This window comes from Echiichthys vipera, assembly GCF_963691815.1.
Source record: "Echiichthys vipera genome assembly, chromosome: 15".
NCBI lineage: Eukaryota > Metazoa > Chordata > Actinopteri > Perciformes > Trachinidae > Echiichthys > Echiichthys vipera.
This window is the reverse complement of record NC_139840.1, coordinates 14,376,303-14,401,400: the sequence shown is the minus strand read 5'-3', so window position 1 is coordinate 14,401,400 and position 25,098 is coordinate 14,376,303. Positions and strand designations below refer to the sequence as shown.

General features: G+C 40.2%; 1 protein-coding gene across 1 annotated transcript; it reads right to left on the bottom strand.

Annotated features, from left to right (window-relative positions):
• Window positions 1–722: 722 nt before the first annotated feature.
• Window positions 723–21,566, bottom strand: LOC310958312 (oxysterol-binding protein-related protein 1-like; the record flags this gene model as incomplete). Its single annotated transcript, XM_083929206.1, has 27 exons — window positions 723–970; window positions 1,383–1,473; window positions 1,572–1,695; window positions 2,977–3,093; window positions 3,189–3,315; window positions 3,487–3,576; window positions 3,862–3,969; window positions 4,057–4,239; window positions 4,377–4,474; window positions 4,655–4,789; window positions 5,518–5,593; window positions 7,692–7,887; window positions 10,429–10,594; window positions 16,534–16,640; window positions 17,234–17,312; window positions 17,424–17,555; window positions 17,690–17,791; window positions 17,957–18,020; window positions 18,289–18,362; window positions 18,613–18,657; window positions 19,824–19,891; window positions 20,096–20,240; window positions 20,698–20,783; window positions 20,883–20,994; window positions 21,130–21,204; window positions 21,281–21,350; window positions 21,439–21,566. 27 exons carry the CDS (start codon window positions 21,564–21,566, stop codon window positions 868–870), a joined length of 2,901 nt encoding a protein of 966 aa, XP_083785332.1. The 3' UTR covers window positions 723–867.
• Window positions 21,567–25,098: the final 3,532 nt, after the last annotated feature.

Below are 25,098 nucleotides of genomic sequence, written 5' to 3'. Positions count from 1 at the left end.
TAGATCAGGAATAAAGCTAATCATACGTAACTATAGCAAGACTTTTGAACACGCACACAATAAGTGCAGAGCCACGTTCCCTGCTTCAGTATAGTTTGAAAAAAGTTCTACTGTGTCCACAGAGTCAGGTAGACTTATGTGCAACACTGTTATCTATACAGTACATTGTTTAGGGTTTAATTATATACAACACTTATTGTGGTACTGGCCACAAAGCTTGTAGGACATGGTAACATTTTACTTGTCATCATTTTTGCAAAGAAACGGATGCAGGGAAACTACTAGACCGACCTTCAATCATGGCAGCAGACTGTGCAAACAAGCCAATTTTGAAAAGGTAAACACTAATTATATGCACCACTCATTGTACTGCAAAGGAAAATGTTTTTTAATCGATGTGCTCAGGAATCCATTGTAGCTGTCTGTAGTCTCTGCACTGAATCCGATTAGTAAAATGTTTCATACGCCCAGCAGAGATTAAGACAAACTACCAACGAAACCAAGGTTGCTGTTGAAACACTCCATCTAACTAACATATATATCGATATATAAATATTTCTTAAATACATTCTAGCTTTTCCAATACATGTCTATACCATACTTAAGTGGTCAACAACCACAATAAATAAGAAAACTAGAGTTTTTGTGCTTTATTGTTCAAACGAATATATGCCTCTGGTATAACTGCTGTTTACTTCCTTTTTACTGCTTAAAGATATTTTAAAAGCATATTTTCTCAACCCTACCTGCTGTTCTGTACCATTTCCAGGACCTTGTTGAACGTCCTAGGAACCCTTGCACAAACCCCAGTACAGCAGATAAAGTCCAAAGGGGGTAAAAGTAGATATCCATGTGCATTTTTACCAGTTAGTAGATGTCAGGCACGTTAGTGTAGTTCCTGTCCCAGTAGCCTTTCAAGTAGAGCCAGTCCTGAGCTTTGTTGTGAGGGTTGGTTCCTTGCTGAAACCACCTGCAGTTTTAACAATGAGAGGATTAATTAAGTGTATTAAGAGTACAACACTTGGGGATAACGGAAATATATAAAAGAAAAATCAATACATGCACAAAACCACAAAAAAATGTTGCTAGTCTCCCAGTATTAAACACCAGTGTCTTCATGAGTGTCATGTCTTAATGCATTCAGTAATACAGTTGTAGTTGTGCATTTTGTCCTGAGGAGGGTGGTGTTGTGCAAGGCTTCACACCAGAAAAACAGCAAGAAGGCAAAGCTTTGAAGCAAACCTTGGGCCAAGCGCAGCATTCCTTCTCAAGTATAATTAAAGGGGATGACAAAGTTGATAACACGAGACAATAAGGAGGAAATTAGTAAAAGAAATTATCAACGGCGCAATGATAGTATGTTATATTACTCAATGACATACCTTGTTTTCCATTCATCTGTTGATTTGGAGCGATTTTTCCGAGCCATTCTCTGTTTTTCCTCAAGTCTCTTCTTCTCTCCACTTGCCAAATCTATGTAAAGTCATAGACATGGAAATTTGAATACCACAACTGATAGTTTTAAGCTGGTGTGACATAAAATCGACTCAAATCAATGTCGTACACTGTACCTATATCTCCGTTTTCCATGGCGCGAATGTCCGGTCTGAGACGGCTGTCTGTTGGGGGAGTAACCCCCTCCATGCTCTTCTCCTGCTCATTTAGGTGCATGGCGAATGTGGAGAATGCATAGAACTGCCAGAGAGGGAGATTAAATTACCACAAAATGTCAAGACTCTACAGATGAATAGGGCATTTAACTAACGTCAGCATGAAATTTCCTCAGTTAATTACTTACATTAAGTTTTAGTTTTTGTATTACAAGTTTCCTAAAATGTTCGTTTTAAAAATGCAAATGAGGCATCATGTTGTATATATAAATATGTGCTAATTTGCATACATTTCCTGAACAGAAATCAGGACATTGGATAAGCCTGGTTCTAAATTCTTGCTTAATTTAGTTGGCATCAGAGTCAAACGTTTTGGGGTTCAGAGCAGATTTTACAGTCAACATCCCCAAAAAAAAAACCCAACTATTTTTCCCATGTTTTCAGGAAGGGTTTTATAAATCCGGCTATGAATGGTGTATGAACTAACTCCTCTGTGAAAACTTTCAGAGTATAGCTAGGAATTACACCGGAAAGTTTGGTGTATGCAAGTGCTACTCAAATTTATGTATTATAAAATAACATCCATTTACAGACATTATATTTGTATTGGTAACCTATCCTGGATTAATTTGTTCTGGCAGACAGGTCTGGCCCCTCTCCCACTGAGACAGACCGCCAGTGGTTTGATATTTTACGGACCAATCACACCCATTTATCTCATGTGGGGCGGGTTTAAGGCGATGACTGACAGCATCACTGTCCAGTCTGCAGGTCCGTTCAGTGCAATTTACCAGGCTCACGAAACTCAGATTAAACTAGACAGCAAAAATCACAAAACTTTCTCTTACTTTATTTCGTACAGTACATTACACATGAACATGATGGATGCCACCTGTGCGTAAATGAGTGTGCGTTCACAAGAATTGTAAATTAGCATAGTTAACGCCCCAATATTACCATATCAGACTCTTTGTCCTGCCTCATATGTCCTATTGAAGTCCTGCTTTCCCGATAAAGCCAAGGACTGGGAAAAAATAACGAGCGCTGGTGATGCCATGTCACCTGAGGGTCGTAATGTTCCTATAATAAAGAAGAAGTGGTCCGATATGAAAATGGCTTTTATATAAAAAAAAAATTTTTTAAAACTTCTCACCACAACAAGGTGATCAAAGACTGACACGGGAGTGGGTCAAATATTTTAAGTGGTTTTGCAGTTTGAGATATTCATGTTGATGTTCATGTTTGTACGAATGTTTCTTGCACAACGCCTAATGTTTTTGCCTGCTGCGTCTTGAGCCATTATGCCTGATTTTTCAGTTTTACATTTACAAATTGTTCTCCTTCCGCCCATCCCGTTTTCTCGTACCTTAGCTGAGTTGTCTGGTCGTGGCGTTATCTTCCAGATGAGCTCACTGCCTGGGATGACCTGGACCGTCTCAGCATCAGGTGGAGGCATCTCTTCTGGCTCCTCATCCACACTGTTCTGGGGCCACAGAGATACACACACACATTATTTTTAACTTGAACCAAATGGAGGCAGGTGACACAGGGGACTTTGAAAGCAGTTTAATATAATACCCGTTTATTGGCCTTCTTTTCATCCGAATTCTTTTTGTCAGTCTTTTTGTGGGCATCAAAGACAACAGGGTCTACTGTGTATAAGCATTCCGTCCATTTGCCATAGATTGCACAGAGCTTCTTTTTACTGCAAACATACAGAGAACACAGCTTTTAGATGCCTTATATATTTCTTACATCATCACTGAGCATTACTGATGAGTAAAACTCTTGTTTCATTACATATGACACATTACTGACAAGCAATACTAAGCACCAGATGAATAATGAAATCACTGGTAATAAATTAGGAAGATACCTTTTATCAAGGATGTATCCCTCCACTTTATGGAGCTCTTTCCCGAAGAGGCCACAGGGCTTGAACATCATGCTGCATCTCTCTCCAGTCCTGCCACAGAATGAAAGACCGTTTACCAATTCTCTTTCACTATTCTCCTCCTGCGAGCTGAGGCTTTCAAATTTTAATTATCCTGCTCTTCTATTCTAATGGCAACTATCTCAGTTCTGCTCCCATGATCAATAAGCGGAATCTGAAAGTAGATCAACACCCCACTGCAGAGCACAGAGAGAGAGATATTCTTGCACCCGAGTATCTGTGCATGCAAATGAACCTGGCAGAAATGCTTTTGCAGACACACCGAGCGCCAGAAAAAAAAAAAGGAATTGCTATTACTTGTGATTGATCACTTCCACGCTGCCGTACTGCTCGATCCAAAGCTGACCAACGATGATGTTGTGGACACAACAGGTGGGGTTTGTCCAGGTGTAGGCTTCATTATATCTGCAGGGACAAAACAAGCAAAAAAGGTAAAGACAAAAGATGACACTTCCTCAAAAGGAAGCAAATAAGATACACAAAGTCACTCACTTGGGCAGCTCCAGTGTGATGAGTCCCTTGGGCTCAGCTTCTATGCTCTTTCCCCAAAACTTGAGTCTGGGGTAGATGGAGCCATGGAAGACAAAATCCTCATTGAGGCCCTCGGCATGAAAGGCACTGACCGGGGGATGATGGCTTACTTGCTCCGACACCCACCTAAAGCCCAAATCGTCTCTGATGGAGAACAGACACATGTTTGGTATTGCAATATATTGTTTTAAAATCTCTTCACTTAATGCCAACCGTTTTATGCAAGTGTGCCTGTGAAACATATTTGTACATTTAATGTTCAGATGAGTCCACTGTCTCACCTGATGAGCTCAAAGGTCTCCCCCAGTAGTGGGTTGAAGGGTTTCCCAGTCCTCTCCCATTGTGATGCTACAGCTGAAACAGCAAATGCTGCAACACACTACAGAGCATCGCCTTCTTATAACCAAACCATAGGCAACTAATTCAATATCCATTAAATGACAGAAAATATTATTGAGTCTCATAATAACATGCAGCTGTTTTATCAAAAAAAAAAAAAAAAAAAAAAGACACTGATGTGGAGTATTAAATAATGTGACATTGCATTATATTGTGGTACCTTCATCCTCTCGACAGAGTCTGTTGTGGCATTGGCCTGGTGGATGAGGTAGGTGTGCTCCATGTATTCTGTTAACCGCTGGAGGAAACTCAGAGGCTCATTAAATATCACAGGCATGGCAATCTTTGACAGCTCCTGAAAAAGACGATGATGAAAGAAACTGTAAGAAAATAGAAATATACGCTATCCACTGCCCAAGTAGTGCTCGGCTAGTTACCAATTTATAGGTACAGTTCTCAAATCTAATACTAGTCAATACAGCAGAGCTACATCCCATCTTGGTAAAGCATATAGCGAATATATCACTGACACATTTATACAGTGAAATACAATCATATCAAGACTGAAAAATTAAAGGTTTCGTTCAACTCTAATATCCGCAACAATGTTTTGCCTGACATGCACAAACAAACCTAAAGCAGTGGTTAAAATAGCAGAAAAAAATAGCGGTAGGAAAAAAGATAATCTTTCACATATCTTAATTGAACAACCACATGACTGCACTCTTCAACACACTTTAAGCATACCCCATGAGTGTCTGTATCTATCTTTCTACTGAATTGCATATGCATGAATCATTAGTGAAATTTAATTGGGGAATTAAAACATTAATAGACATTATTAAATGTAATTAAATCCATGCAGAGGCTGGGTGAGGACAAAGCTCCCTTAGGGCTCCAAGACACTGATCCTAATGACTATATTCCTGAAGTCATAAGTTAAGAGGTAAAAACTAATTTATAACAGGTCATTTTTTCTTTCTGTAATCAACCAGCCTGCGTCTCAAGTCAGCATTAAATCTTTCCACACAGCATACAACAAATAAAGGGTACATCGGCCTGAGGAAATCAGTCTGTTCTCACCATGCCAATGCATTTTTTCAGGATACTCCAGATACTGACGTCATTCCTGGAGAACATGGGAGTCGGTAGAGATGTTCTGTAGGACAGCAGTTTAAAGAGAGGGAGAAGCACCGTCAACTATTCAGATAATTACATGATCATTGGGGAATTATTAAATTAAATATAAGATAGCTTATCTTGTGTCAGGTGTGCAATTCACAGCAGGCAAACATTGATGCCTGAGGGCATGTCATCTGGCCTCTATACTCAAAATGATTTACTTTTCTAATATGGCACTGAGCACAAATCCAATACCTACAAGTATTGGGAAAACCACACATTGAAATCATTAATATTTTGCTTTTACCATTTAAAAGCTGGAGAGCGGACAACATAGCTTGGTCCTCCATTTGAGTACAAAGTCATCTGACACCTGTAGGCTAATGAGCTTTCAGCTTGCCTGGTCAAGTCTTGTGCAATACCCATGAATGTATGTACAACTGTGCGTGCGTGTGCGCATGTGCTGTTTTCAAAGAATAGTTATAAGATGTTCTGCTTAAATTAGTCTTTTTTAAATATGAAGAAACATTTATCACTTCAAGATGATAACATTTGCAAACCATTTATATCAATTATGATTGAACTTTCTCTTTCTTAACTTAAACATGCACAGCCGCTTTCCTACTCCCTCTAAAATTCGACTCTGTGCTTCAACCGAAAAGATCTTTTAACCTTCCAAAAGACTGTAGTGAAGACTGTTTTACAAGTAAGCTTGCTGGAGGCAGATGGTGTCCTTGTTTAAAATTGAGTGCTGAAGCGACTACACAAATAAAAGCCATTACTTCAGCTAAATAAACACAGAAGTAAGGGATGGGGTGGGGGTTGTTCCATCTGTAGGAGGAGCGGCGCGGTAATGCATGGTAGACTATACTTCTGCCCTAGTTTGTGTTCCACCAGCCTCGGCCCCAAAAATTATTTTTACATAGATTTTTTATTTCATTTTTAAAAAACTGAAACATGATTATGAGGTTTAAAATATATGGTATTTCCTACAGTACTTGTAGATGTCTGAAGATTCATGGGACCCTTCACTTTTTTAGATAAAATGCTCCAACTTCACAAAGTTTTCCCATTTAGCTTAGAATATGGTCAGCAATCTTAATTTTCATGTTTCAGTTTTTCAGAAATACAGATAAAAGGAAGCTTTTAAGCAAAATGGTATTGATTGGTAGAGCCGCCGGCCAGGCTAGACTGTCTATACTGTACATGTGGACATGCTAAATAAGTACTTGATGCATACAGTACACATTTGACATTATCAATACTCATCACGACTGCATTTGTGATCTTAAGTCAAAGACAAATTATTTGGATATTTTTGGGTGAATCTATAGAAGGGAAGGTCCTTATAGAAATGTAAAGAGTGAGAGAAATGTTTAACAACTACATTTAGGCCCGGCAACCAAGGACACATGAATCTTTGAATGACAAGAGTAATTCCGAATAAACAGACACCTCATACATCTTTAATGCACAACACACACACTCTAACATGTACACATACACACACAGAGCTAGCCAGCCAGCCCCTTTCCTCCAACTCCTACTCTGAGCCAGCACATGCTGAATTATTCATGGATCACTTGTTGGATTAAAGAAGAGAGGCCAAGCCAGAATCAGCATCCACAGAAATGGAAGAGATTGTCAAATCTTCACGGACAAAAAACAAACAAACAAACCCCACAGAGCGAACACCAAGCGCTGTGTTGATTATTCGCTTGGAGAGTTGGATCTGTCAGGAAAAACAAAAACAGTCTACTCTCTGTGGATTGGGTGCTCAAACAAAAACACCTGACTACAAAAACAAACTAGAGTGGAAATTTGGTATGCCATTACACCAACACTGCTTTTTACTGGCCTGTCTTCTTGCTGACTGAGGTCAACCTGCTATAGGCATGCATACAAAAAGGTCACATGTGCAATATTTATTCTAGTTACCTGGCCATGTAAACTTATATACACTACTGAATCGTGCTACCAGCTGCGATAATTATCTTAAACGAAGTCTCGCGCATAATAAACAGTAAATTTCAGAAAGAGCACTCAGCATGGCTCCCCTTTTTATTTCCACTTGTGCCTTTGCCATCATTTAAGCCAGCAAACAAGTGTGACATCATAACTGGAGCATGTCCCACCTGTGCTTCTTGACTCCATTGTGCTGGGCAGGTGGGTTGCCATGGTTACCCTCCCCTGACATTCCGGTAGGCCCCTTGGGTGCGCTGGGATGGCGGCAGTGACTGCTAAGAAGGGGGGTGTCTCTCCCCTCGTCCTCTTCACAGGAATGACTGGCCACAGACAGGAAGCCGCTCACCGAGAGCTCCGAGTCCGACTCTGTGAGAAGATGACAGTGGGCAGATGCCGGGTCATGCCAAATACGTGCACGCACACATACATACACAGATTCCGGTGGCCGGCTCAGAAAGCTGCAGGCTGAACAGTATGCTGTCCGTGAATAAACACTTGTGCTCTAGTTCCTCTCTAACTTCCCCCTCCCCGCTGTCAGCCAAACCCCACCTGAGGATTGTGTTCCAATGAGAGGCCACACAGAGGCTTCATTTCCTCCAACATTGTTTTCTCTGTGTTTGCTGAATGCTACTCCTCCTCCCGTTAGTGACGTGGGAGGGAGGGGAGAATAGTGTGTGGACACTATGATGGACGACTGTATTTATCTTTGTCTGAGTTATAGGTTATTACTGCCCTTTGTAAGTACATGCACTTGGATAGTGAATAATATATTGAGCGAAATGTTGCATGGCTGTACGGTAGTGTTTAGGCTTGTACACACTTCACACAATCAGCATGTGAAAATTCTCATGTAAACTGTATATCGAAGTTAGAGAACAAATTATAAATACTTGATTTATTCTGAAATATTACTTTTTATTTTTCAGAATATAAGCTGTGGCTATACCAATGCTGTACTAGCATGTTTTGTTTTTTTTAAATAACGAGTACGCAATTCCTTGAAGCTATGTATATTAAAAGAATGAAATGCCCAGCCCAGAGTCCAGATCTAAACCCCATAGAGAATCTCTGGAAAGTCTTGGTGACAAAGTCATGGCTAAGAAACCCACTACAGTTACCGAACTGTGGAAGAGACGGAAAGAAGAATAGACGCAGATCGAACCAGAGCAGTGTGAGAAACTAGTGATGTCCTGTGGGCGCAGATGTGCTGAAGTCATTCAAAGCAAGGGCCTCAATACTTCCTATTCATTTTTTAATCCTAAAGCCCTGAGAAAACATTGTTTAAATCGGCACTTCTGACACAATGGTTACTGTTCTCTAATTTTGCTCACTGTTTTGTTTTTTTTCTACAAAATAAAGGTTTTTGTTTAAGTACCTTGGTTATTTAAAAAAATATGCTAGTACAGCAGTGGTATTGCCACAGCAGATATTCTATCAAATTCTGAACAATAAGAAATAACAATATTTCAGAATAAATCAAATATTTATAATTTGTTCTCTAATTTTGATCTCCAGTGTATATGCTGAGCACAGTTTAGAGTCTACAGGCAGTGTGGCTAGTAGATACCTTGGGGCTATCTATGAATAATGCAATGATTCCTGAGAAAGATTTGTCCATGGTGCACAAACATGTTGTAGAAGATGTTCTCACCATAGCAAGGCTTTTGGGTACACAAAGAAGCCAACTTCCATTGGGCCGTTTTACCACAGACATGTTGCTGATGCAAAGGCTAATCACAATCTGATTACCCTTGATTCGAGAAGAAGAGGATATTGGGAGTGTTAGCTGGGCAATCTCAGAGAAATAAGTGTCAATGGGCGGAGGGCGACATTTATAAATTTACATTGTGTATTGTTTACAAGCTTGCACTCTTCTTCTCTGCTCTTTACTGCCAGCAGTTGTAACTAGAACTACAGCCTTGAAACAAGGATGGGATGGACAGATGGACAACCCATGTGTCTTGTTGTCTTCATGTTCGCACACATGCACAATTCAAACAACCAACCCACTTGCAAAAGCATTGCTCTATAGTGCTACTGGAGGACAATACCTGTAAAGGGAGTTGTCCAATGGGATAAATGAGCACATGTCAATGAACAATGCATTTTAAGGTCCTCTGTATAACTTTCAGAAAACCCTTGTTATTAGCGACACAAGTGGCTATTAGTGAACTGTGGTCAGCACCCTGTTGCTCGCGCCCACACACTCAACAGACTCCACAGACCATACAAAGGACATTTTTTTGACATTAGCGGACTCCATTTAGCTATCAATGTCGGCTGAAAGCGAGCTGAAAGGAGGTGAGGGAATTGGGAAAAAGCAGAAAGTCACATCCTTCCCACAAAATCTGGCCCGAATCCTTTATATTGAAGTCAGTCTGAAGGCGGTTATAGGCACCGGGGGTGTGTTTGTGTTGACACTGCTAGCACAGGAGCTTTGGACTGCTGTGAGGAGGTGGTTTTCAGGCCCAGGGCAGTGGGGAATGCTGGCAGATAGTAGAACCGATTTCGTGCCAGAACTAGAGCAAGAGGCCGCCTGACAACTCGCACTGGCTTTTTAGTCGTTGAAAAAGGCTTTAGGATGCTGCGCTGTTGGCGTAGTGAGTAATATTAGCCAGTTTGCTTTGACTTGTTTTGTTGCACTTGCTTGATGTTTGGCTGTGTTAGCAAAGTTGCAGACTCTCTAGTTTTGTTATCCTAACAAATGCACGTGTAAAGCTATATTTACGACAGCGTAATTACTAAAAGTTGGACGGTTGGAAATGCTTCAGATAAAGCTTGAGACGTAATTTGTTTAATGTATGACCTTGCCAAGACGCTGTATGAAGAACAAGATGTACTGATTTTGTGTAACCCCAATAAGATATTTGTTCGATTACTTCAACTGTCCACCTAGAGGCCGCTGACCTGACTCAGCATCATAGAAGTCATCTTCTGTGAGGATACTGAGGATAGACGACCTTTTCTTACACTGGGGCTGCTTGAGTTCGTGGTGCTCAGTTGCCAATGTCTGCAGAGCCTCTGTCAGAGCTTTGTTCTTCTCCACCTCCTGCTCCAACTTCAGGCTCCACACCTGCAAACACAGGAGCACCAGGCAGACGAAACACACAGAGAAAGGGTAAAGAATATGAAAATATTGAGACAGTGAGGAGAATCTGGCATATTTGTGGCTGACTGACTGACTGGTGGTTTGGTAAAAAGTTATTGGTCTGCTTCTGTAGCTGTAACAGTGTGTGTGTCTGTGGTTCTGGCGGCAGGTCATTGTTCTAGCCCTGCCCATATATCTGGTTTCCTCCAGTCGGAACCAAACACCCCAGTCTCTGACAGCTCTGTAGCCCAGTATTGAGTTTCCCTCCAGGGCAACCTGAGCCATGCCACAGCGGGACAGATCAGATCAGTGTTTCCTATTGTTTAACACTACTGTTATGCGTCTTACTAAACTAAACAGAAGACAGGCAACTTGGAAATCCACAGATGCTACAAAGCGATCAGCATACACAAAAAGCATTCACAAAGCAAAGAAAGAAATCATAACACTCATTAAAATGGAGAAATGGTTTAAAAACACTCCCAGAGTCACCTTGGGGAAGGCCGCGGAGAGAAACCGGAGCTCAAAAATCACACTGTAAATCTGAAAAGCAGGGCCAATGTCTTCTATCAAACAAAGTTCATCTTCAACTCTTATACTGCCTGAAGTTTTAGGCTGTCAACCTGTCAACACATATCCTGATGTGCTCAAGGTGGGTTATAACTCATGCTTGTCAAAATGCAGGAAATGAGGTATAAGATTATGTTTCTGATTTTTTTTTTACCAGTTTTCAACTGGAACCAGTTCTTGATTCCTATCACTATTAAGCATGGTGATATGTTGCATTTTTCAAAATGTAATATTAGGAAAACTGTCATAGTATAATTAAAACTGCTGCCTAGTGATCCAGGGCTTAAACAACACATTGTGGCACAAATTTTGTGTCTAAATTATGAATTAAAATACATGATCACAAAACATAATATTGTGATACTCAAGTGCTTTGTTATTTTCTTACTCCCGTCATACACAGTAAATAGATAATGGCCTGAGTGACGGTCAGCAGCTCCAACTTTATTCCGGAAACATATACTGTCTGCTTCAGACTCTCGTGTGGTGGAGGTCAGCCACACATGATGGATGAGGCAGTAAAAACACTGAGTGACATATTTACCAATTTGCTGATTGTGTTCTTTCTTCAAGGTTGCCGATTCAGCCTTTGGTAATAAATATTGATCAATTCCAATCCATGAATAATCGATCGGTGCACCCTAATACCAACCAAGGGTTTATTATGTACATTACTGAGAGACATAATGTAAACCTGATTTCTTGTTTGCACTAGACCTAACTCAGTATCACTTCATTATACATACAATGTACAGAAATGTGCGAATGACTCATGTGTAACAATATGCAGATCTAACAACAGAGAGCAATAAAACATCTGGTCAGAATATTTCAAGCTGCATTAAGTTAATGCGAAGTGAAGCATTCATGACCTTGCCACATATCACCCCATTTCTACAAATACACACATCTGATGTAACCAAAAACGCTATCACACTAAAGTTAACAATGCACACTTCACATAGACCTGTATTCTTGCATGCTTGAACATACAAATGGACTTCATGTTGCTGCTAATGAGGGGGAGCTGCTTCTTTTACATAAAGTTCCACAGCTGTGTGGCACCTAGAGTAAAGGACAAACTTCAAAACTTCACACTTGTTGTCATCACATTAGCAATGCTCTATGTTCAACCCACGTGGGTCCTGTTCTGTAATGTTCAATACTTATTTGAGAAAACCACAGAAATCTTTGGTTTTCCCTCCAACTGCAAGATCTGTCCTTCCACATGGCTGTAGATAAAGCCAGAGAAAATTAATTAGCAAGTTAATACTAAATTAAAAAATATACATCTTGTGAAATGCAGCATCCTCCACTGTTCCAAAAATGTTCTAACAAGTTGGCAAAATATGACATTTAACATGCTTCAAATCCACAGCAAAAACACACAAACAGGGGTTTATGAGAGCCATTTCATGTGTGCCAAAAAGGATGTCCTTGCAAGCCTCCAAATACTTCAAGCTACTTTTAATGTAGATGTATAGTGTAATAGCAAAGGAGCTTGCTGATTAGGAGCCCGTGTTAACACTCCCTGTCCCAGACATTTGGCCTAAGAACCCATCCAGGAACAGAACACTTTGTTGTGTAACTATCCCGACTAGCTCTTTCGCTCTCACAGCATCCTCTCGCCTGAGCACAAGCAGCGCTATTTTAAGCCCTGCTGAGGCTATGTGCAGTAGCTGTTTCTGAAGCCTGGGAGGGAAGCTTCTCCTTGGCCAACACCCCAAAGGGTATAGCTTTTACTTTGTTCTGAAATGTTGCTTTCTCTGTTGAGGGGGGAGGAAAACCTGGAGGCCAATTTATCATAGCTCTACAGTACTCTGGCATCACCAGACTTATCGCAGAAGCGTATAAGTCTGGACCATCTCAGTTAATTTTCAATTTCCAAGGGGTGTTATGGCATTTTGTTCTGCACCAGTGATGTTTCCAAAAACATTTTTTGATAGAAATAGGCCAATACAGTAACATAATATAAAGTCATATTTGATCAACGCTGCATAGTGTACCTTTGATCTGAGTTTCGTGATCTTTGTAAACTGCGCTGAACAGGCTTGCAGACTGGACAGTGACGCTATCAGTCCTTGTCTTAAACCTGCCCCACATGAGATAAAGGGATGTGACTGGTCCGCCCAGGGCCAGGCCAGCTGGAAATCCGTCTGAATGAGAGAGGGGCCAGACCTATCTGCTTGAATGACCGAAACATGAGTTTGGTAGATTCCAGGCTAGAACTCTGAAATAATTATAACTAACTGTATTTGTATTTGAAACTGTGCATGACTATATGATGTCTAGGAACTAAACAAATCAAACAAAAAACTATTTCATTTGATTGTAGCAGGAGTACTGGTGCTGCAGAGAGATGCAGTACCAATTACACAGAAATACTCCAATCTCTCTGTACATACACTTGGCTTATAAGGTCAAAACAATAAGGTTGAATATACACTTCCTAGACTGGCGTCCTGTACAGGGTGTACCCTGCCTCCCGCCCGATTTCAGCTGGGATCAGCTCCAGCCCCCCGCGACCCCGACAGGGACAAGCGGTTGAAGATGAAAGAATGAACGAATGCACTTCCTAAGACCACAACAGAGAAGGGAATCATTAAGCTGTGCCCTGTGAAGTCTCTTCTGGATGTGAAAGACAGTCAGCAGGTCAGTTACCCATGTGACGATGGCTGATGAAAAGGTCAAACTGTGTTTTGTGCTCTCTCCAATCCCCAAGGGTTTGAAGGTCAATTTGCTTTCAACAAAAAGTTATGAATGACTGCAGAGAAAAGAAAAAGAAACTATGCGGCCACTCGCCTGCCTTCAGAGCAATACAAACTGACAGATATGCTTATCTGCCTGTCACCACTAAGTGGTTTCATGGAGTAAGCCTCCATTTGTTGTCTTGACAGCTGTGAAAGCCTGCTGCCTGAGAAACACCTAGGACTTGTGAATTTGTGCGCCTAGCTCCACGGAAAGAAAATGAGTTACACATTTATAGATTTGGTGGGGGGGGGGCTTGCTTGTATTTCTTTGAACCAACCACAATCGTCTTGGATGGCACTAAGCCCGGATAGTGCAGTGGTGCCCTTGCAAAACAGACAGCGGAAGGGAAGGAGAATGCCATCTTAAATAGGCAGCCAATGGGAGGCTTTATCCCAGAAGTCTACATCCGGTGGGTCAGAATATGTGTATGAGAGTTAGCAGCTCAGATCTCGACACTTTAAATTCAGTGTAGTCACCAACCACTCCTACTGTGCCCTGCATATACTGTGTAAATGTGGCACTCACTACTTTATTTCTGCAGCTGCTGGTAAAATGGGTCAGACCACCACATATACTCTGCTGAAGGGTAACACTGTAATTGTTATGAATCATGCCTCTCTATTTTACATCTGCCCGGACATCAAAGTACAATCACATGACTGCTGTATGTTATGTACTAGAGACAACAAAGCATGCAGCATCAGAGGCGTCTATGTCAGAACAATGGGGAATGTGGGATTAGAGTTAATACTGCCTAATACAGCTAACCTCAGCAGTGTAGAAAATATAATCCAGTTAGGACATGTAGTAAAACCAGTTTAGCAGAGTGGATGTCACACGCTTGTTAAGAGATTTCCTTCTTATATTATCTAGTTGTCTGAAATTAATTTAAGACCATTGTTATGACACTTGCAATGCTTCTCGGGTGATTACGCTGCGAGAATAGTTCTCAGTCTCCCTGTGATAACTGTGCTGGGTTACTCCTTGTGACAGGACAGCAGCTGTTGCCAATTCATACTAAGATAATGTGGTTTGGCAATGCACACATCACTGTGTAAACATGCTGCATTAGGGCATTGTTTAGCCGTATTATATCCAGCTGACTTTCAGAGCCGAGTTTTGCTGTATCTGGTGGAAAATGAATTCAGTTTTCTTCACCTCATTCTACAAAACCACACACACACACGCTGACACACAAATCCTTAATCTCCATATAATTATAATTCCTGTTTTGCCAATGGTTTTACAATAAGAGATGTAGCATATTAGTATGCACATTTCAAATGAATTGGTAATGAGAAAAAAAACTAGAATAACTCATGATCTCTCAGTTCTTAATTTCAAAGAAGTCCTCAATGCAACTGAATCTATCCTTCTCCATCCTTTTACTTTGAAGGAATTCATTACATTATGAGATGATCTCAGTAAAAAAAATGTAACGAGCAGTCTAGCGCTCAGTGCCTCTTCAAGCATGCTCAATGTCACACTCTGAATTCATTAAAACAATAAGAATGACTTCTGCATATTGATCAATAGCATTCGCCTATGCCAACGCTTCAGACCAACCATGAAATCAACCAACGCTAAAACATCAGATTAAATCCAATCTATGTCAAACTTCAAACACTTTATGCTAAAGTAAGTCATCCGTACCCAGCTCACTGCAAACACAGCCAGTTGTCTGGCTGACAATAAAGGCTGGGATACAAGAAGATACAGGAAGAACAGTTTAGTTTATACCTGTGCAGATACTGGATGAGAGTGCTGTCCCTATCCTCTTCTTTCTCCTGTGCTCGGATGCTCTGGCATGTGGAAGTGTGCCTGCTAGCGTTTACTTTCACTGTGTGAGCGTGAATACGTATATCTCCAGCTGAGTCTGTGAATATGCACGCGCTTCAGTTCTCTCGCTCAATGCACAGCCATTCCCTTAAGCAGGAGTGTGTGGATCCAAGTCACAGAATGTGTTAGTGTGTGTGTGTGTGTGTGTGTGTGTGAGAGAGAGAGAGAGTGTGAGAGTGTGAGCATCTACACTGATCTGCAAGCTGAATGCAGACCTAAGCATAAAAGCGGATCTTGCCTGTGTCCTTCCTACAGACATGCCAGTGATTACCACACGATTCTACTGCTCCCCCCAAGGGCAAAGCACGGCCAGTGGGACATGGGCCACACACAAACTATAAACCTGATTGGTATGAAAGAGCTACTGAAAGGGGAGGAGCTTGAGGATTTGGTAATCATTCAATACATTTTATTCAGCCACTAGGAGAACAGAACGTGTGAGGGTATGTGAATAAATGAGATTAAGATTCATAAATGCTCAATGGGCTGCAGCTCATCTAAAAAGAAGCTTACAAAACAATCAAGAACGCTATTGCAGATTACTTTGAGAGACTTCCTTTAAATTCTGCAACAATGTTTCACATTCATAGCCAACATTATATTTATACTTTGCAAAGTTTTCTTTGGTTGCTGCTGTATTCAATTATGTGAGGTATGGCATGATGGTAGACAATTATAGCCCAAACCCCAAATGCAACTGTATTGTATGGTCTAATTTTTCATGCTTAGGCTTGATTATTAAGAAGAAGAAGACGTTTCCCTACCTCCTGTTGCTTCGACAGCAGTTCAAGGCACAGATGGAGAGCAGCACAGGTCTCACTGGAGAGCTCACTGGTTTCTTTGGCTTTCAGTAAAAGTGGGGCAGCCAATGCTTTTGAAAAAATAAATAAATAAATAAAATCAGAGTGAATGGATAACTTCTGTAACTTATGGTTATTTTTTAACGGATTCATTTGTTGACTTTTTTTAAATGATTCATGAACTAATCATTTAGTCTCCAAAATGTCAGAAAGTAGTGAAAGAATGCCCATTTTCTCCAGTTTCCTAAAACTCACAGCTTCCAATTGGTAGTTTTGTCTGACGAATAACCCAAACCCAAAGATTTGTAATGTACATTACCCCAAAGATTTGTAATGTACATTACTCTAAAAGACACAAACGCATTAGAAACGCGTATCAATATCGCCATTGTGTTTCAAAGATGGAGAAGTTCCATTGGTTTGAGCTTTGTCTCGGAGCTCGCTGTTCTTCTCTTGGACAGGTAAACTGGAGGGTAATGTAAAAAAAGAAGAAGCTTTGGAAAGTTGACGATTGCCTTGGGCAGGGACTGTCGGGTGCGTGTATGAAGCGCTGGCATCAGATGCCCGTGCTTGTAATTTTTGGACTAAACAATAATTTTACTGATCTTTTCAGCACTTAAAGAAAAAAAAAAAGAAAAGGACACTGGATTAACAGGACTCCTACCATAATTCTCCTCATTCTTCACCATCGATACAAATATTGACACTTCACTCTCCAATTTCTGCTGGGAAAATTTGGCTGCCTGCAAGAGCACAGTAAGAGAGAGATACATTAGAATCCTCCTTCTTGAACAGCACTTCCTCTCTGTCGCCTAATAATATATCTCATTAAAAAGGTCTGAACTTAATCTTACCTGAAGGGCTTGTGACAGATTCTTCACCGTCACGCCACCATCATCATCATCATCTGCATCGTTGATAATCTGTTCTTGGGTGCAGTGGCGAGTGCTGTATGATGAATGTGCCTCAAAAGCATCCAACCATCTCTAAATGGACAAATATCAGAAACATTTACAGTGTTGCTGACCCTTGTAGATACACTTCTCAATCAGATTGTTCAGGGAAGGCGCGGGGGTCGTGGAGGGTATTGCAACAGCATAGAAGTTGAATCTCATCTCACTTTTCTTGCTGCCACTGAATCTGTCTTTGAGGAGACCTTAAAATAATGTACAGTGTCATCAAAGCACCTGAGTACGAAGAAGCAATGATCCCATGGTTTGACCTATAATGACAAAATTAAATTACTTAGTCACGCTTGCTGCACTAGATGTCAAACATCACCATGTCATGTGTACAATGTAATCACAACTGAAGCATCCAAGTAAGCATCCTCGGATAGTCATGAGGGTTAGACGATTACAATGAGCCTCTGACCTCTACTACTTACCATGCAGTAGGCTTGTGTTAGAGACTTGCAGCCCTGTTTTCTGACACCAGCCAGCGCATCAGCCCTAGAAAGAAAAAGAAACAGATGACAATTTGACATAAACACACACTGTACTGTATAAAATAAGTGTGGTAATACAGTACATATATAGTCAATGTTTAAACTGTATGTAGTAGTTAACTACTAAAGAATTAATTCTAAGAAAATGAGATCTTTTATTTCAGGCAATGTAGGTGACAAGGCAAAAAAAGCATGTGGACAGAATATACCATATACTACATATGTAGATACTAACTGCTTAAGAAAGCGGCATACATATAAAGTTATCTCACTGTCTGGGATACCAGGAGAGAGTTCCATCCTCAATTACCACCCAGTGGGATCGCCATCCAATAAAGCGTGAACTCTGTCAGAGACACATAATAAATAAACTCTGTAGCAATAGTAAATTATATAAATGTATACATATATGTAGAAAGTTAGAACTTTTTACTTTTGTGTATAACACTTTAAGATGTGAAATGCAAGACAATAGTATTGTGTTGAGCAAAAAGTAAAAAAAGTAAAGCCTATACCGTCAAATGTGAAGGAGCCTGAACAAAAACATTGCCTGACATATTAAGAGTAGAAAGGAATACACTTCAACATCTGGGTACCTTCCAAAGAGGGCCTTCAATCTTCTGCACCCCACTGCTCACATCCTTTTTGGAGAAAAAAATAATAATTCTAAGATTTGTGTACAGACAGAGTCTGATTGAAAGCATTGAAGAGGTTTTGGTGAGACCAGACACACACAACTCTGTTTTTTTTGTATTACAGTAAAAGTTTCAGGGGGTAAATAATTCACATTTTAATTTACTTAATACTGATCCTTTTTTTGCCACTGTGACCTATGCAACGATCTGCACTGAAGCTGTGCCAGGGCTTGCTGCTGACTTGCAAGGGTTTTTTCTCCAGTCACTAAAGAGAACTTGTATAAAGATGTGTGAAAAGAATAAGTGCATAAAGATAGCTGTGTGCACCTATATTTTGGCCAAAAGCAGGATAGCGCCTTTTTTGGGAAAAGAGAAAATGCAAAACATCCAATCTGTGATTAAAGTGCTAGACACACCAAGTGTTGATGCTCCGTAGGTAAAAAATATTATCCTTGCTAGATTTTGGCCCAGTGACGGTGACGGTGGAGAGGCCAGAGGATCACCAAAACAATTTGCGAAACATTACAGTGTGATAGACAGTGAATGACACCGACTCACAGTACATGCACTCATTTTTTTCTAGAGATTGAAAATGTAGCCTTGCATCATCACACTAATTTTCAAATGGGTATTATATTGCAAAATGCCGCTGGACACAATTGGATAGACCGACAACCAATCAGAGCAACAAAATGGGACCTACAGCCATAGTGCTGAGCGACACTTGCAAGTTGGGGCGTTGCTTTGACAGTTTTACAGCAGGAAAATAAATGGTTACTGGTTCACAACTTCTCAGATTACAGCTAAACAATACACTAAAATGTGTTTCTGAAAGCATTTTAGGAAAGAAATTGGAAATGGGGTAACAGAATCTTGTTTTCTTTATGATCAGCACCACCTTGTTTGACCGTATGATCCAAGTTTGTGAGCTTGGTGTGTTGTGTTGGAACTGCAGACTGGACGCAATTGAATAGACCTGCAACTAATCACATCGGTGAAACGCGATGTAACTTTTCAAAATCAGGACAGGTGGCTTACCTCTGTGATGTCTGAATATGAGCTTGGCAGATTTGTCTGGTTCCCAGGTTAGGGAAATGTGTTACTGTTCCTTAATTCACGTACCTACCTCATATAATGAAAAGTGTGTATAAAAACTACTCATCTGCAACTACCTCGTCTTGATAGGCTGCTAGAATCGGTCTCAGTTGATCACTGCGGACAAGGTCTAACGCTGTCTGATCTGCAACACAAGTCAGCCAAACAAAAAATTATCATGCAGTACCCAGGAACAAAACTAGCAGATCATACTGTAGTAATGACTAAAATGTGCATTCTTTAAAAACTAATTGGGACTTTAAAATCACCACTTTAAACATTATTGCACTGATGATAAATACATTTGTCAAGAGCAATAGGAGTCGATGTTCAAAGTTAAGTGATATACCGTTGTTGTTTTTGGTACAAGCACTGGCTCCAGATTTGAGCAGCTTTATAATGCACTGCTTCTGCCCCCTGTAGGCTGCACAGTGTAAGGGTGTATTCCCCACCGAGTCCCTGCAGTGAATATCTGGCGCTTCATTTCCACTTAGCTGAAAAAAAACCCAGAAGACAGTTGAACAACAGAAAACAACTTAACACAACAGAAGACTTTTACATTTGCCTCGTTTTACACACAACTGTTCTCTCATCTTATCTTTATCTAAATATCTAAAATATCCGTTTTAAGTCAGTGACACAATATGTCAATAGGGTTACATGGAGAATCTGCTTTGGTCTGCTAAAACAGAGCAGGTAATTTGGAAAGTTGGCACGTTATCTTGTTTGAGGAATCAAACTAGTTGCTTCCTGTCTAAGCATCAGACAGGTCAGACCCTTCGCAAATACATCAAACATGTTGGACTTTTGCAACAAAATCTGGACAAGTATGAATATAATCCTGTGCTTTGTGCATGATCTCAGAGACGCCAAATGTGCCTGTGATGTGTCTAAAGTAAGGAAGATGCTGTTCGAGTGTAATTATATTCTGCAAAACAGTCAGATGCTAACCAGTTTAGACAGCGTGGAGAGGTCTCCCTCTCTGGCTGCTTCCAGAAGTTTCTCCTCTCGCCGCCTCGTTTCTCTTCTCTCTGCAGCTGCAGAAATCAAAAACGATTTGAAAACAAGGGCAGCTGATCTACACTAATGAGGAGCCATCAATAATTAAAAAAAAAAAAACTCGCATAGTTTTATACCCTCCAGCATTGTAATGATTTCATCATCCTCTGTGACATCTTTAGGGATTTGAGCTGTTCCATTGATTATGTTGGAACGGGCATCATACCGGAGCAGCAACAGAACGATCTCCTTAAATCAAGTAAAAATACAAACATTACCATCACATGGCATCACTCAAAAACTTCAGTGGGGGAATATTTGGTAAAGTCTGTTATAGGGATAATTTGGCAAAAACATTTGTATGTGTATTTATTTATTTTGAACCTTTCTTCCAGTATAAGCTGCTTTGTGCAGAGGTGTGTCACCCATGTTATTCTGCACATTTGCATCTGCACCTGCCTGCAAATATATTGCATAGTAAATTTCACTGGCTGCAAATATGTACTGGACATAATATACTATGGACAATTCTCACCTTGAGTAACTCCGCAACAGTCTCCCCATGTCCAAAGTAACAGGCCAGATGGAGGGGGGTCCATCCTGAGCTGGCTTTGGACATAGCTACAGGGACAGAAAGGAACATGAACACTCTGACATAGAAGCTAGTGGACTGTCATGGCGTCTTCTTTTCACTTACATCTGCAGTTGATGTTGAGAGAGCTGCTTTGGTTGATCCTCGACTGAAGAAGCCTCTGAATGTGAGGACAACTGCCCTCTTTAGCAAAGAAGAGCAGCTTTTCCTCAGGTGTGTCTGCCTCCATCACCACCTTACTTCCTTTGGACCAATAATAAAGCTAGCGTAAGTTACGTTAAATTCCTGTCTTTTAGCTTAAATGTGGGAAACTAAAAAGACAACAACAAAGCATACAGGCCGAGTTTACTTAAGAGTAACTATCTTAGCTAATGCATTTAACTTGCTAACTAACGTTAACTACAATTACTTCAGACTTACAGGTTTCAATTCTTAACCCACATAAATTTGGCAGACTTTAGTCTGGTTTAGTCAGAGTTGAGGGACCTGAACACCTCAGCCGAAATTTGATCACGTCAATCAGCTGACAGCTGGTCGTCGTCATGTGACAAGGAGCTAAACGGGTGTGTGCAGGGACGTATCTATCTATTCCTGTCCACCCCTCAAATAGTCCAGGGCCCCCATCCCCAAACAAGCAACCAAAAATAATAATAAAACAAAATAAAATAAATAAATAATAGACCTATATAAGAATGAATAATAATAAGCGCTCTGGTTATTTATTTATTTATCATTTGTATTATTAAACTGCGGACTTTTAAGAATCAACATAGCCTACAGGGTTGTGTCTGGAACACACTATAGGCTAAAAAGATATTTTTAGTATGTCTGAAACCCCAGTGTGAAAACAGTAGTAGGCCTACAAGAATTGCGTGGTTCCATTTCCAGTCAAAAAATATTGCAAACAACGGCATAAATTACCCACAATGCAATGCATTAGTGATGACGATGATGTTCATAACAGACAACAGGGAGCGGACAAGGCTGCTCTGTAATATCAATAACGTTTTTAATAGACATTTCTACATGTTTTGTCACCTGCTGCGCCCATTAGGCTAGTTGCTTTTCCAGTAGCCTAATTTAAGCATTATCTGGTGATGCCAGAGCTAAGGTTGGCACAGGTAACGATAGTGACGGCCTTCAGGAAGTGACCTGGTAATTACAGTATGTCTGAAACTATACATACTAAGCTACTGTTCATTTGCACAAAAGTATGTTGAACAATAGTATAGGCTACATATTGAGAATATTGTGAATATTAGGTCATGCTATTTTGGACACAACCATGGTAATCTTCCCTGAAGCAAGTTGCCAGTTAGATCACAACTGGGCTACTTTTTATTTAATTGGGCATGTAAAAAATCTTACTGGTGCCAGGTTGTGATAATTTGGACTACCTTATGAGATGTTCGGGCGGTTACCTCTCATCGGAGTAGTATTGAGGTTGATAGTTTAGCAGGCTTGCGTCATTGCTGTTATTAAACACTGTATTGTCAACACTAAAATATTAATATAAAAACTTTGGATTTTGTTAACTATGGATTCATCTTTTCTAATAGAATCATTCAGGATTTCCACACCTTTCTAAAAATCCAGTGGGATTTTATAACAAAAACATTTTGGTTCATTTAGGTTTTTCACAGTTCTATTAGAATCAGGTTGTTTTTTTATATTGGTTCAATAAATTCCTTTGACGTTTTTACGGTTCTACTTTAGATTAATTCTAACAATGTCACTGTGCTTCTATATGTCAATATTTAGATTACAATTGTAACCATATAAAATATAACCCTTGGAAATATATTTCCAATGATATGCCAAATTAGAAATAAAATGTCATTACATAAAGCATATCATATACAGTAATTTTCCAAATGGGAACCTATCAACAGAGCCTAATCCTTCTTTTGTACACTAGATGGAAGTATTTGCTGCACCAGGTGATTCAGATGTCTGAGCAGGTTAGAGCTGTGTTTTATTTCCAAAGATTTTGTCAGAGAGACAGTATAGTAGAGACAATGTTTGGGCAAAAAACACAGAAACACACACAGACAAAACCTGCACATCACAGTCACATTTTAACTCTCTGCCATTAATTGCACCTTGCTTCTGTTTTAAAGGTCATTCATCCTAGACATTTTGATTTTGGGCTCTATTCTTTTGAAGGTCAGTTCTGAATGTGTGGCTTTGAATGCCCTGCTTACTTCAAGTAATTACGGCAGTTCTCCTGAGGTATACTGTAGGTGTATATCTAGCAGAGGGTGATGGGAGGTCATGCTGTAATGAAGGTGCATTTGTCAGGGAGGACTTAAAAGATAAGTTACTTTGGCACCTGTGAGAACAGAGATGTATTTTTGAGGGGCTGACCAGGAACCTCAATCATAGGCTAGTGAACAGAAAGTGGACTTCCAAGGAATAAACAAAATATGATACACATGTAATTGGCTGGGACTGACATGCAACTAAATCACTATCACAAACAATGCCACAGAGGATTGAATTTGGATAGTGCCAACAGCTGTTACTCTGAACATAGACAAGCTGCTCTGACAAAGAAGAAAATAGTTATTTCAATGTTGAAGTCTTTATGTTTCCCCATTCCCAACTAGGCCACATATTCATTAAAAGATTTGATGGTTTTGCAAAAAGAAATCCTGAGCGATGAAAACAGCAATGTTTGGCCTTGTCAGTTCTGAGCATCCTTAACATGTTGTGGACTATAAGGGTGAAAAATATACTCAATCTTAACCCTTTCCTGGTTTACACAGACAAGGTCACTATGCTGAGGGAAGGAAAAGCCACTTAAAAGTTTCTTTTTAAAATAAGTGCAGATGCTATATTTACGCAGGTATTCTCATCAAGCCTCGCAGGATTATCATACGAAAAGTTCTGCAGAAAAATTTGCATGATATCTTATGAAACGGCTTTTTGTGTCGGTTAGGGTTAGGTACCAAAACTACTATTTCCGTGACTGTTTTTTTGCCTACAAAAGGCGACTTTGGGCATCAAAACTTCAAGACTTGGTTGGGATTACAGAAAATGTCATGGAACTGCCTCCTTAAGTGGATATTCAGCATCTTATATTACATCCTCTGCTTTTGATACATTTAACCCACATCATAAATACATGGAAAACGCAGAAATGACTCTGCATTACTTTTTTCATTGTTATAAGTGGGAAAAACACTGTCACGGGGTCACATGCTTAGGGACTGTTTTTTTTACCTGTGTTCATCTGCTCATCACTAACTCTCCTGTCTTTGCAGATCTTGCCACCCTCATCTGCCCTGCATTCACCTCATTCCCTTCACCTGTGCTTCCCTGCCCACTTCCACACCTCATTATCCTCATCAGCTTCCCATTAATTTACAGCCCATTCTCATTCACCCTCCGTCAGATCGTCGAGCCACATGCCCTTACTCGCATCGAGAATAATCACTACTCCCATAGTGCCATGCTCTCTACATACAGCTCTACAGCTAACTGCTGTAACTGTAACTGCTTCCCTCAATGGTGAAATGCATCATGGGTTAAAGGGAATCTTTTCAAGTTATTATGGTTGAACTGACCATAATTCATTTTATACTCCAGGGATGTTTGTATTGATCTTATTGCAATTATTGCCCCCTATTCATGGTCTATGACCTACATTAAAGCTCCTCAGTAGCAGGATTGAATGGTTCTCTCTTTGCTGTCTTAGAAACAATAACTTCTACATTTTGTTAACATATTAGTCAGTCCTTATTATTGGTTATACAGTA